We start from the raw sequence: 14640 nt of genomic DNA, 5'->3' as shown, positions 1-14640 counted from the left end.
ACTTCCTTAGATCTAGACACTAGGCTCCTATTGATGCAGGCCAAAATCCCATTGGCTTTTTTTGCCGCCACATCACATTGTTGGCTCATGTTTAACTTGTTGTCCACGAGGACTCCAAGATCTTTTTCACACGTACTGCTCTCGAGCTAGGCATTGTCCCCCATTCTGTATCTTTGCATTTCATTTTTTCTGCCAAAGTGGAATGCAAAGATACAGAATGGGGGACAATGCCTGGCTCGAGAGCAGTACGTGTGAAAAAGATCTTGGGGTCCTCGTGGACAACAAGTTAAACATGAGCCAACAATGTGATGTGGCGGCAAAAAAAGCCAATGGGATTTTGGCCTGCATCAATAGGAGCCTAGTGTCTAATTCCTAACAGCCGGTAGGAATGAATGCCTTAATTAATAAATTAATTAACTCATATTTAATAATAATAATAATAAGCCTTTATTTATACCCCGCTACCATCTCCCGCAGGACTCGGTGCGGCTTACGAAAGGCTGAGCCCAAATACATCATAAAAACATAACAACAACAATACAACAATAAATAACTCATAACAAAGCAAAAAACAGTACAATAATGACACGACGCATTTAAAAACCTGTGGCAGGGCCAAGTGCAAAGGTTAAAATTTAAAATGCTGGGCATGTCCAATGGAAATAGGATGGATATTTTAGGAATAGGTGGGCGTGCAGACCATTCTAAGTCTCATAAAGTGCATTTGGGACATATTGCTTAGGATTCCTTATTCTGGGAAGGCACACTGGAACATCCACGTTTTCAAGCTCCTTCTAAAGACTGCCAATGTTGGGGCTTGCTTGATGTCCTTGGGGAGGGAATTCCAGAGTCGTGGGGCCATCACCGAAAAGGCCCTGTCTCTCGTCCCCACCAATCGCACTTGCAATGCAGGTGGGATCGTGAGCAGGGCCTCTCCAGATGATCGAAGAGATCGTGTGGGTTCATATACAGAGATGTGGCCACGCAGGTAGATGGGTCCCAAACCGTTTAGGGCTTTGTAGGTAAGAACTTGCACCTTGAATTGGGACGGGAAAATGAACGGCAGCCAATGGAGCTCCTTAAACAGGAGGGTTGACCTCTCCCGCCGCCCGTTGGACCAACTGAAATTTCCGGGCCATTTTCAAGGGCAGCCCCACGTAGAGTGCATTACAGTAGTCCAATCTGGAGGTGACTAAGGCATGGACCACCCTGGCCAGATCCGCCTTCACGAGGTACGGTCGCAGTTGGCACACGAGTCTCAATTGTGCAAAGTCCCTCCCGCCCACCGCCGACGCCTGAGCCTCAAACGTAAGTGATGAGTCCAGGAGGACCCCCAAACTGCGGACCTGTGACTTTAGGGGGAGTGTAACCCTGTCCAGTACAGGTTAACTCAGCTTAAGCAGCTAAGGAGGGAAAGGAAGGGGCCTGAGGCTATTAGGAATTGTGGGAATTGCAGTCCAAAACACTTGGAGGGCCCAAGTTTGGCCACAGCTGAACTCGACTATAACTTTGTCAACTCGTCCTAACCATGAAAGAAGGCTATTCTTCGTTACTGAAGGGCTTTAGGAACAGACAGAACAATATTCGGAAATGTATTGTCGAAGGCTTTCATGGCCGGAATCACTGGGTTGTTGTAGGTTTTTCCTGGCTATATGGCCATGTTCTGGAGGCAATTTTTCTCCTGATGTTTCGCCTGCATCTATGGCAAGCATCCTCAGAGGTAATGAGGTCTGTTGGAACTGGGAAAAATGGGTTTATATATCTGTGGAATGACCAGGGTGAGACAAAGGACTTTTGTTTGCTGGGGCTAGCTGTGAATGTTTCAGCTGATCACCTTGATTAGCATTCAATGGCTTGGAAGCGCCTGGGGGGAATCTTTTGTTGAGAGTGATTTCATGTGCCTGTTTGTTTCCCCTCTGTTGCTTTGCTGCTGTAATTTTTGAGTTTTTTAATACTGGTAGCCAGATTGTGTTCCTTTTCATGGTTTCCTCCTTTCTGTTGAAATTGTCCACATGCTTGTGGATTTCAATGGCTTCTCTGTGTAGTCTGACATGGTGGTTGTGAGAGTGGTCCAGCATTTCCGTGTTCTCAAATAATATGCTGTGTCCAGGTTGAAAATGAACAAAATGTTGCAATCCCAACAACAAAATGAAAATGAACAAAATCTGGCTACCAGTATTAAAGGGCTCAAAAATCACAACAGCAAAACAACAGAGGGGAAACAAACAGGTACATAAAATCACTCTCAACAAGGGACCCCCCCGGGCACTTCCAAGCCATTGAATGCTAATCAAGGTGATCAGCTGAAACATTCACCCCCTTGCTCCAGCAGACAAGAGTCCTTTGTCCCACCCTGGTCATTCCACAGATATATAAACCCATTTTTCCTAGTTCCAACAGACCTCACTACCTCTGAGGATGCTTGCCATAGATGCAGGGGAAACGTCAGGAGAAAAATTGCCTCCAGAACATGGCCATATAGCCCGGAAAAACCTACAACAACCCAATATTCGGAGAGATGCAATCCCTTAAGACTCTGGATGACCTCAAAAAGTAACCTTGAATAAGACCTGTCCTTGCAAGTAAACAGATACTGCAGTTCCTTCCAGGAAAAAGAAAAAGACAGCGACTCTCGCTCTGTTGTGATTTCAGCCCTGGAAAACTGAGATGGCGCGAGAGATCCTTACCCGCCAGGTAGAGGGTGTGGGAATTCTTGTTCTCGGGCACTTTGTCCGACCTCTCGCAGGGCTGCATGCCAAGGAACTTCACAATGTTGTTGACCGCTTCTGCATTCAGAGAGAGGGTTTGGGAAAGAGATGGGGTTAGGGCCGCACTGTCCCTCGCCAGGACCAAAGGGTTATCGCAAACTCCGAGAGACAGCAGACAGTCGCCTTGTTAAGAGAGGAACTGGGTCACTGCTGTTGGCAAAAAGGGAGGATTCCGGTTCCCTTCTTCCCACTGAAGCCAAAGAACGAGGCTTGTATTTGTTTGCATTGTTGGTACTAAAAGGGTCAAGGCAGGAACGAAAAATTCCACTTCTAAAACTTTTAGGACACATTTGGCAGCCTGATCCATTTATTATAATAATAATAACAGCAATAACAACAAAAACAACAATGTATGGATTGTCGCTGCTGCACTCCAACAATAACAACAACAATGTATGGATGGTCGATGTTGCAATCCCAACAACAACAACAACAACAACGTATGGATTGTCAATGTTGCAATCCCAACAACAACAATGTATGGATGGTCGATGTTGTAATCCCAACAACAACAACCATGTATGGATTGTTGATGTTGCAATCCCAACAACAACAACAACAACAACATATGGATTGTCAATGTTGCAATCCCAACAACAACAATGTATGGATTGTCGGTGTTGCAATCCCAACAACAACAACAACAATGTATGGATTGTCGATGTTGCAATCCCAACAACAACAACAACAATGTATGGATTGTTGCTGCTGCAGTCCCAACAATAACAACAACCAAGTATGGAATGTCGATGTTGCAATCCCAACAACAACAATGTATGGATCATTGATGTTGCAATTCCAACAACAACAACAATGTATGGATTGTCGATGTTGCAATCCCAACAACAATGTATGGATTGTCGATGTTGCAATCCCAGGTGATAGCAGGACTGATGAGAAGCAACTGGAAGAGTACAGTACAGTACAGCTGATGATATTGTATTATTGTTTTAATTAATGTTTATGTACTGTTTTAATTAATGCTTTATGTATTTTAATTGTGTTGTATTATTGTAAAATTTTTATATGAAGCGGCATCGAATCGTTGCCTAATGTAAGCCGTCCTGAGTCCCCCTTTGGGGGTAGAGAAGAGACGGGGTAGAAATACCGGAAATAATAATAATAATGGTAGTTAAAATTGTATCAAACTGCATTCATTCCACAGCTTTGATTGGCCCATAATTAAAAACCAAATTAAATTAATGAAAAAATATATTAAAAAGCAGCCCTGCCACAAATGGAAGTCCAAGCACAAGGCTGTTCCCCCTACAAAAATCAATCTACAAAATGAATAAATGCCCCCTACAAGCAAATATTCCTAATTTTCCTTGGAACAGATGCAAAAGAATCGTCTCACCGTCCAGGGTTTTGATGGTGCTGAGCGCAAAGGTCTCCTCCTTCTCGTAGTCGTCGCCCACTTCCTCCCAGGCGGCCGCGAAGTTGGGCTTCAGGACCTTCTGAATATGGTCGGACAGGGTCAGCTCCAGGTCTTCCAACTGGCATGGAGGGGAAGGAAGGTGAATGGAATCAGGCTCAGGTGGACAGGCTCAAGCACAGAAGCCTTGAGAGCCCTGGCCGCAGAGCAAGGCTTACCACGTATTCGTCGTCATATCCGTCTTCGTCCGGCACGCCGGTGTTGGGGTCGCAGTCCCGGACGGTGAACTTCATGGTGCAGCTGAAGGTGCAGGCGACTGTGGTGGGAGGAAGAGGAAAGCAGAAATGGAGAAACATGGGCCAAGCTAACTCTCAAGCAAGGTTCAAGGAAGAGAGCCATGTTGAAATATTTGAGACAATGCCCTACTGCAGGCATGGGCAAACTTCGCCCCTTCCAGTGTTTTCGACTCCAACTCCCACAACCAAAGGCCAAAACATCAGGAGAGCTGAAGTTTGCCCATGCCTGCCCTACTGAGAAGGAAAATAAGCTTTGTGATGGCAAGAGACGTCTTGCAGTGGAATATGGACAGCCTTGGAGACTCCTCTGGAGGTTTTCAAGCGGAGGTGGGACTGAGACCTTCCTTACACTGAAGCGTTCCCATTCTGAGGCCTACTAACATTGAGACCTTCCTTACACTGAGGCGTTCCCATTCTGAGGCCTACTAACACTGAGGCCTTCCTTACAGTGAGGCGTTCCCATTCTGAGGCCTACTAACACTGAGGCCTTCCTTACACTGAGGTGTTCCCATTCTGAGGCCTACTAACACTGAGGCCTTCCTTACAGTGAGGCGTTCCCATTCTGAGGCCTACTAACACTGAGGCCTTCTTTACACTGAGGTGTTCCCATTCTGAGGCCTACTAACACTGAGACCTTCCTTACACTGAAGCGTTCCCATTCTGAGGCCTACTAACATTGAGACCTTCCTTACACTGAAGCGTTCCCATTCTGAGGCCTACTAACATTGAGACCTTCCTTACACTGAGGCGTTCCCATTCTGAGGCCTACTAACATTGAGACCTTCCTTACACTGAGGCGTTCCCATTCTGAGGCCTACTAACACTGAGGCCTTCCTTACAGTGAGGCGTTCCCATTCTGAGGCCTACTAACACTGAGGCCTTCTTTACACTGAGGTGTTCCCATTCTGAGGCCTAATAACACTGGGACCTTCCTTACACTAAGGCGTTCCCATTCTGAGGCCTACTAACACTGAGGCCATCCTTACACTGAGGCGTTCCCATTCTGAGGCCTACTAACACTGAGGCCTTCCTTACACTAAGGCGTTCCCATTCTGAGGCCTACTAACACTGAGGCCATCCTTACACTGAGGCGTTCCCATTCTGAGGCCTACTAACACTGAGGCCATCCTTACACTGAGGCGTTCCCATTCTGAGGCCTACTAATACTGAGACCTTCCTTACACTGAGGCATTCCCATTCTGAGGCCTACTAACACTGAGACCTTCTCACTCTTAGGCCTACCCCACACTGAAGCCTCTTCATACTGAGGTCTCTCTCAGACTAAACTACAGGCATGCCTCCTTATACTGAATTGCAGCTCTTGAAGTCATTGGAAACCGCTTTGAGTCCCCTAAGGGGTGAGAAAAGTGGTATATAAATGAAGTAAATAAATAAATTGCATCCATTTAACCCCTTCAGTTCTTGATTTACATTTTTGTAATTAAAAATACCAAGTTAATTTTAATGTTTCTGACAATGGGTACCTGCAGTGGGGTCATCCATGGGTAGCCGGACCAGTGTGTAGCACATCCCTGGCTGGTTGTAGGGCAGGCTCGGGGCTGGGATGCAGCGGAGGACGTCAAAGGCTTCCGAGGGCTCCATCTGCACCGTCACCTTCTCCAACAATTGGTCATTGAGGGTGTTTGTGCAGTCAAACTGAAAGGAAAGAGAGGGAGGCGTTTCAAATACATCCCACTCAGCACAGCTAAAGGCGTTTTCAGTTTCCTATCCCCTCCTTTCTTCGGGTGAAACATCAGGAGAAAATGCTGCTAAGAACACAGCCATACAGTCCGGAAATCATACAACATCCTAGAGACAATTGTATCTGATAAGGTTGAAGGCAGTAGGTAAAGTTGAGGGTTGCATTCCAGAATGCAACCCTCACTCTGAGGGTGTAGGTGAACTACAACTCCAAAATTCAAGGTCAATGTCCACCATTCTGAGGCCTACTAACACTGAGGCCTTCCTTACACTGAGGCATTCCCATTCTGAGACCTACTAACACTGAGACCTTCCTTACACTGAGGCATTCCAATTATGAGGCCTATTAACACTGATGTCTTCCTTACACTGAGGCATTCCCATTCTGAGGCCTACTAACACCGAGACCAAACCGTTTGGCCCAATTCCATTGTTGGTGGAGTTCAGAATGCTCTTTGATTGTAAGTTATTTATTTATTTACGACATTTATATGCCGCCCTTCTCACCCCGAAGGGGACTCAGAGCAGCTTACAAGATATATATACATTCAATATATTATATTATTACCATAATACAATATCAGTATTATATATTACTATATTGTACTATACCATTATATTGTAACTAGCTGTGCCCACCACGCATTAATGTGGCCAACCTTCCCTCCGTCTTTCACTCCTCCTTTCTCTCCTTCCTTCCCTTTTTTCTTTCATTCTTTCCTTCCTTCCTTCCTTCTATTCCTCTTCCCTTCCTTCTCCCTCAACTTTTATTTCCCTTCCTCTTTCTCCTCTTTCTTCCTTCTCTCCCTATTTTTGGACTGCAAATTTGATCCAGATCTATCACTGTTTGAGTCCACAGTGCTCGCTGTGGACTCAGTGAGTCCTCCTGATCGACCTACCTACCTATCTCTATCTAATACATCTATCTAGAGGATTGCTGGGAGTCCAGGAATAGGAAATTGAAATATGCAGGGATTGGGATGCTCTCAAAGAAATCCAAGGAGAAGGAAGCTTGCAGCTTGGAAGCAATGCATTTGGATCATCCTCCTCTCCTAAAGGGCCTGGTCTAGGAGATGCTGGGAGCTTTAGTCCGGAAGAGTGTGGATATGCTATTGTGTGTTTTGTTTGCCAGAGGGAGTTGTTTTGCGCATGTGCTGTAGCATCTTTTTGCATTTTTAGCTTTTTTAAGTCCCTTCCGCTGTGTTTTTCAGTGTTTTTAGGAGTCATGGTCACTTTTTGGCCTGAATCATAGAATCATAGAATCAAAGAGTTGGAAGAGACCTCATGGGCCATCCAGTCCAACCCCCTGCCAAGAAGCAGGAATATTGCATTCAAATCACCCCTGACAGATGGCCATCCAGCCTCTGCTTAAAAGCTTCCAAAGAAGGAGCCTCCACCACACTCCGGGGCAGAGAGTTCCACTGCTGAACGGCTCTCACAGTCAGGAAGTTCTTCCTCATGTTCAGATGGAATCACCTCTCTTGTAGTTTGAAGCCATTGTTCCATTGCGTCCTAGTCTCCAGGGAAGCAGAAAACAAGCTTGCTCCCTCCTCCCTGTGACTTCCTCTCACATATTTATACATGGCTATCATATCTCTTCTCAGCCTTCTCTTCTTCAGGCTAAACATGCCCAGTTCCCTAAGCCGCTCCTCATAGGGCTTGTTCTCCAGACCCTTGATCATTTTAGTCGCCCTCCTCTGGACACATTCCTGAGAGGTGTATTGTGTCCAAATTTCGTGTCAGTCTGTCCAGTGGTTTTTGAGTTATGTTAATCCCACAAACTAACATTACATTTTTATTTATATAGATACTAGCCGTCCCCTGCCACGTGTTGGCCCACATGGCTGTTCTGTGTGGGAGATTTGGCCCAATTCTATCGTTGATGGGGTTTAGAATACTCTGTGATTGTAGGTGAACTATAAATCCCAGCAACTACAGCTCCCAAGTGTCAAGATTCTGTTTTCCCCAAACTCCACCAGTGTTCACATTTGGGCATCTTGAGTATTCGTGTAGAGTTTGGTCCAGATCTGTCATTGTTTGAGTCCACAGTGATCTCTGGATGTAGGTGAACTACAACTCTCAAAGTCTAGGTCAATGCCCACCAACCCCTTTCAGTATTTTCTGTTGGTCATGGGAGTTCTGTGTGCCAAGTTTGGTTCAATTCCATCGTTGGTGAGGTTCAGAAGGCTCTTTGATTGTAGCTGAACTATAAATCCCAGCAGCTACAGCTCCCAAATGACAAAATCAATTTTTTTTGAGTGAAGGACATACATTGGGTTGTTAGGTGTCTTGTTTCCAAATTTGGTGTCAATTCGTCCAGTGGTTTTTGAGTTATGTTAATCCCACAAACTAACATTACATTTTATTTATATAAATATTATTAGTAATATTGCATGTAATATAAAATATATAATTATAATATTGTATTATTATTATAATATTGTATTACATTATAATATTATAAATATTATATGTATATACAATATATTATAAATTAACTATAAATCCCAGCAACTACAACCCAGTTTTATTGTGTCTTGGTGTATTGTTTATTGCTTGTTGTTTAATATTACTTTAATTGTTATTCATTTGCCTTAGGTTTTGTATTGTTATGTTGTGTTTTGAGGCCTTGGCCTTTGTAAGCTGCATCGAGTCCTTCGGGAGATGCTAGTGGGGTACAAATAAAGTTAATAATAATAATAATAATAACTCCCAAATGACAAAATCACCCCCCCCCCCATCCTTAAATCCCCACCAGTATTCAAATTTGGGCCCTATGTTTGACAGGACCTTCTCAGTGGTGGCCCCTCAGCTATGGAACATTGCCGAGTTAGGAGTGTTCTTTGGTTGTAGGTGAACTATAAATCCCAGCAACTACAACTCCCAAATGACAAAATCAATCTGTCCCTCCGCAACCCCAACAGTATTCGAATTTGGGTGTAATAGGTATTTGTGCCAAATTTGGTCCAGTGAATGAAAATACATCCTGCATATCAGATATTTACATGACGATTCATAACAATAGCAAAATTACAGTTGTGAAGTAGCAGTGAAAAATATTTTTAAGGTTGGGGGTCACCACAACATGAGGAACCGTATTAAGGGGTCATGACATTTGGAAATTTGAGAACCACTGACCTAACTAGTTGATAGTCAAGCTGACAGAGTCATATTTTGCTATCACAGACTATAAACAATCCCATACGATTCATTTTACCTGGAAGACGACGTGGTGCGGGAAGACGTGCTTGATGCACCGAACAAAATACTCAGTCTCAGCCTCGGTGAGCTGCACCGGCTCCGAAGACTTGAAGAGCGGGCCCAAGTTCTTGAACTCCGGGATGGCTGCCAGTTGTTCTGACAAAACAAGGATAGAGTTAGTTGCGTAAATGTTGAGCAAGCGCCTCCCAAATCCTGCTCTGGAACTTCTCCAAAGAACGAATGCCATCGAGGCAAAACCTTACAAAGCTCTCTCAACTTTGGAGGCTAAGATACATGAGGAATATTGATGTTTTACCTTGGAAGATATCATGCCTGGAAGGAGCCAGTTTCTCCGGCTTGCTGGCCACCAGAGCAATCTCTGAAATGAGAAATCACCATTAATGTTCTCAAGCTAGAGATCCAAGACATTCGGCTGTTCAAATGTAATTTGGACTGCAAGTGTTGAGACTCAGCGTTTGTCTCATGCACCTACTACTAGTAGTAGAAGGAAACGTGGTTTAGAGAATGATGAAGCTCAGCGGCAGCTGAAAAGGATTAGAGACTTGTTCCTAGAGACTACAGATGAGGAGGATTTTGAAGGTTTTACTCGCGAGGAAATGGAGCTGGAAGATTACAGAGGTGTAAAAAGAGTAGCCAGCAGCTCAAATAGCGATGTGGGATCTGTTGCTAAACGCCTGAGAGATGTAGCAGATTGTGGGGAGTTCGACAGCGAAGAGGAAGATCTGGACTGGACTAAAGTTCAGGAAGTAATGGATGTGCTTAATGCCCCCACCTCTAGCGATGAATTCCAGGGTTTTCATGATGATTGGGTTGTAGATAATTCTTTGCAGGATGGAGCACGAAGTGCTGACTGGCAACAATGGCGCAGCCTGGATTCACCTGAGGAATTGGACCCAGCTGACAGTAACTCCAGCGATTCGGATGAGATTTAAGCAGCAGCTTAGGGACAGACTAATCGCAGAGTTCAAAGTGTCGCATGCCGTGTGCCTTGTGTTAACTCCTGCCCTGAGTTCTTGTTGCAGCTTCGTGTTACCTGATCGTGTGAACAACCCTGCTGGTTCCTGACTCGTGAGTCTTCTGTGCTTTGACCCTCGGACTGCCTGACAACGCCCCTGCTTAATCCTGGAAACTTCGTTGGACCGCTCCTCATGCGGATTGCTGTTTGCTGTTTTGTTGGCCTTTGAAACGGACTATGTTTTCCTTGCTGAGTTCAAGCTGTTTGCTTTAGTTTAAAGACTGACTTTCCTTTCGTCAGCTAAGGCTGACTGAGACCGGTTTGTTTACATTTCTGCTGACTGCAAGCCTCCTTTGTTTACATCTCTGAAGTGAAGAGACTCCTTTTGTTTTGCTAATAGACATTAAACACCTTCTTTTAACTCCTACGGTGCCGTTTGTTTTGCTGCCTGGTCTGGGTCTTGACAGCAAGTCCCAGCAGGCAAAGGTGAAGAATGTTGAGATGTCATAGAATCCTAGAATCAAAGAGTTGGAAGAGACCTCATGGGACATCCAGTCCAACCTCCTGCCAAGAAGGAGGAACATTGCATTCAAAGCACCCCTGACAGATCATAGAATCATAGAATCCTAGAATCCAAGAGTTGGAAGAGACCTCCTGGGCCATCCAGTCCAACCCCATTCTGCCAAGAAGCAGGAGTATTGCATTCAAATCACCCCTGACAGATGGCCATCCAGCCTCTGTTTAAAAGCTTCCAAAGAAGGAGCCTCCACCACACTCCAGGGCAGAGAGTTCCACTGCTGAACAGCGCTCACAGTCAGGAAGTTCTTCCTCATGTTCAGATGGAATCTCCTCTCTTGTAGTTTGAAGCCATTGTTCCATTGCGTCCTAGTCTCCAGGGAAGCAGAAAACAAGCTTGCTCCCTCCTCCCTGTGGCTTCCTCTCACATACTTATACATGGCTATCATATCTCCTCTCAGCCTTCTCTTCTTCAGGCTAAACATGCCCAGCTCCTTAAGCCGCTCCTCATAGGGCTTGTTCTCCAGACCCTTGATCATTTTAATCGCCCTCCTCTGGACACATTCCAGCTTGTCAATATCTCTCTTGAATTGTGGTGCCCAGAATTGGACACAATATTTCAGGTGTGGTCTGGATGGGATGACCAAAGTCAATCCCGCACTAATTCAAAAAATGCTCAAGGGCCGGCACGACAGGGTGGACATCCCAGACCTCCTGAGCTTGTCCGTAAATGTAATTCAAGATTGCCTCAGGCTTACCTGACTTCTGCTCAAAGGTGGGGGCTGTGGCCAGCGGCACGGACCTCATGTCAAAAGGCTTGTCTGAAGGCTCCAATGTGTACTGGTGCAAGGCCTTCTCCATCCCCGGGATGGAGACTGTCAGACCTGCAAAATGAAGGGAAACTCAATGCACAGTGAAGTGGTCGCATATGAGATGGGAACTGTGATTTTTTTTACTAGGAGGGAAAATGACCAGGAAAATGGGGAAAAAACAGCTTTTTCTTCTGGCAGGGCCATCTCTAGCCCTGCTGCACCTGAAAACAAAAATGCAAAGGATTTGAAGATCTGGACCCAGCACTAACCGTTAAAGATGTAGGCCGCATTGAGCGCCAGCTGCCTCTGCTGAAGCACATTCAGGTAGAAGGTGGCTCGGTCCCGGACCTCATCGTCACTGTCCATCATGCACCTGAAGGATCAAGGAGAAAGAAGATGGGAATTAGGCATGGAAGGGGCCCCCAAAGGCCATCCAGCCCAACCCCTTGCAATGCAAGAACACACACTTATTTAGGCGATCCCTCGTAGTCTGAGGATAATGGTCCTCCAAGTTCGGTGTCCTGGTGGTAGGTTCGTAGGTGGCTGTGGAGCCCTATTCTTGACCTGCGTGTTCTCCCACAGTGAGGGCATTGGTTTCCAGGTGGAAGGCAGTCTCAGTCGGGGTTGGCTTGATGCGCCTTCCTCTTGGCACGTTTCTCTCGTTCGCCCTATATTTATGCCTCTTCAAATTCTGCAGCACTGCTGGTCACAGCTGACCTCCAGCGGGAGCGCTCAAGGGCCAGGGCTTCCCAGTTCTCAGTGTCTATGCCAGAGTTTTTAAGGTTGGCTTTGAGTCCATCTTTGAATCTCTTTTCCTGTCCTCCAACATTCCGTTTTCCGTTCTTGAGTTCGGAGTAGAGCAGCTGCCTTGGGAGACGGTGGTCGGGCATCCGGACAATGTGTCCGGTCCAGCGGAGTTGATGGCAGAGGTCCATCACTTCAATGCTGGTGGTCTTTGCTTCTTCCAGCACACTGACGTTTGTCCGCTTGTCTTCCCAAGAGATTTGCAGGATTTTCCGTAGGCAGTGCTAATGGAATCATTCCAGGAGTTGCATGTGACGTCTGTAGACAGTCCATGTCTCGCAGGCATATAGCAGGGTTGGGAGGACAATAGCTTTATAGACAAGCACCTTGGTATCCCTACGGATGTCCCAGTACTCAAACACTCTCTGCTTCATTCGGAAAAATGCTGCGCTCGCAGAGCTCAGGTCGTGTTGTATTTCGGTGTCGATGTTGACTTTGGTGGAGAGGTGGCTGCCAAGGGAGTGGAAATGATCAACATTTTCTAATGTTACACCATTAAGTTGTATCTCTGGCACTGGAGAGGGATTGGCTGGTAACTGCTGGAAGAGCACTTTGGTTTTCTCGATGTTCAATGACAGGCTGAGCTTCTCATATGCTTCTGCGAAGGTGTTTAGAGTGGCTTGTAGGTCTTCTTCTAAATGCGCACAATCCAAACTCCCTCAAGAGTTGCCCATGTATTTTTATACATGGCATCTAATTGTTGTTGATATGTACGCCGTCCTGAGTCGCCTTCGGGCTGATATGGGAATGATAAAAGTGACGTAAATAAATACATTATTTCTATCCCGCCCATATCAGCCTGAAGACGACTCAGGCGGTATACACAGTCGGCACAATTCGATGCCATAAAATACATACATTTGATAAAGCAAAAAAGAAACATTACAATACATTTAAACATAAAGACAATGAATAATAAAAATTTAAAAACTATGTCCTCTCGTTCAAATCCTCATCCGTTCCATCGTCTAGGCCGTTCTGTCAGTGTAAGATTTATGTATTGTGTGTGTTTAAATGTAATTTTATGTACAATGGCTGCGATTGTAACATGATTGTATTGCCAGAGAGTATTCTGACACAGAAAGGCTTAAACTGTAGAGTTAATAAGCTGTGAAGATGTGAGTGTTGCCTTGAGCGAGTAGGGAGGACACAGAGATAAGTCCTTATAGCTTCAGTGAGTGTGTTAGTCGTTTGATTCTTGTTCCTGTCTGTCTACTGATGGTGTATGCTGTATATTTTGAGCTGCTTAGTAAAGCTAAATATCTGTTTTCTACTGAAGTCTCAAGCGTCCATTTCTTCAGAGCTTCCAAGCTTCTGCAGCACTCTGTCACGTTCCTGGGTCATTTTCCGATTCAAGTTTTGTCTATTTATCCCGAGGTTCCGAATGCTTGCTCGAAGAGCCAAGTTTTTACTCTTTTTCGAAAGGTCAGGAGGGAGGGGGCTGTTCTAATATCACTAGGCAGAGAGTTCCACAGCTGAGGGGCCACCACAGAGAAGGCCCTGTCTCTTGTCCCCGCCAAATATGCCCACCCCGCCTCTGCTTAAAAGCCTCATGAGACTCTGCTGGTTTCCAATGGCAGCCTATCCCACTGTTAAGTAGCTGTTCTTAATGTTTACCTGGAATTTCTTTCCCTGGAAAAATGGAATGGCACTCTGTACATGCACAGGAGTGTTATTTTTATTACTTCAATGCTTTAAAAGTCTAGGGAGGGAGAATGCTAAATAAGTAGGCTAAAAGCAGGCAAGGGGAAACTTTGGCTCTCCTCCAGGTGTTTTGGACTTCAACTCCCACAATTCCTAACAGCCGATAGGCTGTTAGGAATTGTGGGAGTTGAAGTTCAAAACACCTGGAGGAGGGCCAAAGTTTGCCTGTGCCTGCTTTAAGTAAAATGGGAAATACTACATGCAAAAAAGCCTCTGGTTGTTGAGGTTTGTTGACTTAGAGCCAAGCAAGTTCCTCCTCAAAACATTTCCCTCTTTTCTGTATATACATTGCTTTCTTTAGCCAAGGTTTGCTAGACCGCAATGAGACAATACTGGCTATGTTTATCCTCCTGATCACTGTCTTTTGATCCTCATTATAAATTAATAATAAGTAGGGGAAAGCCAGATACCTTCCTAATAATAATGCAAGCAGCCTCCAGACCTCCTCTTCACTCCCAAAACCCAGCAAATGCCAAAAAATGCAGAT

At 45.3% G+C, this 14640-nt stretch overlaps 1 protein-coding gene across 1 annotated transcript in view; it reads right to left on the bottom strand.

Moving 5' to 3' along the window:
• COPG2 (COPI coat complex subunit gamma 2) overlaps positions 1-14640 on the bottom strand; it is a 37488-nt gene that overhangs the window by 1107 nt on the left and 21741 nt on the right. The window contains exons 16-23 of the mRNA XM_067469359.1: positions 11915-12018; positions 11592-11717; positions 9658-9720; positions 9358-9497; positions 5924-6095; positions 4362-4459; positions 4126-4264; positions 2688-2786 (exon numbers count right to left, since the gene is read on the bottom strand). Coding sequence (XP_067325460.1) covers positions 2688-2786; positions 4126-4264; positions 4362-4459; positions 5924-6095; positions 9358-9497; positions 9658-9720; positions 11592-11717; positions 11915-12018 — 941 coding nt within the window. The remainder of the gene's footprint in view (positions 1-2687; positions 2787-4125; positions 4265-4361; positions 4460-5923; positions 6096-9357; positions 9498-9657; positions 9721-11591; positions 11718-11914; positions 12019-14640) is intronic.

This window comes from Anolis sagrei, chromosome 5 (genome assembly GCF_037176765.1).
Source record: "Anolis sagrei isolate rAnoSag1 chromosome 5, rAnoSag1.mat, whole genome shotgun sequence".
Classification (NCBI taxonomy): domain Eukaryota; kingdom Metazoa; phylum Chordata; class Lepidosauria; order Squamata; family Dactyloidae; genus Anolis; species Anolis sagrei.
This window is presented reverse-complemented; position numbering and strand designations above follow the sequence as displayed.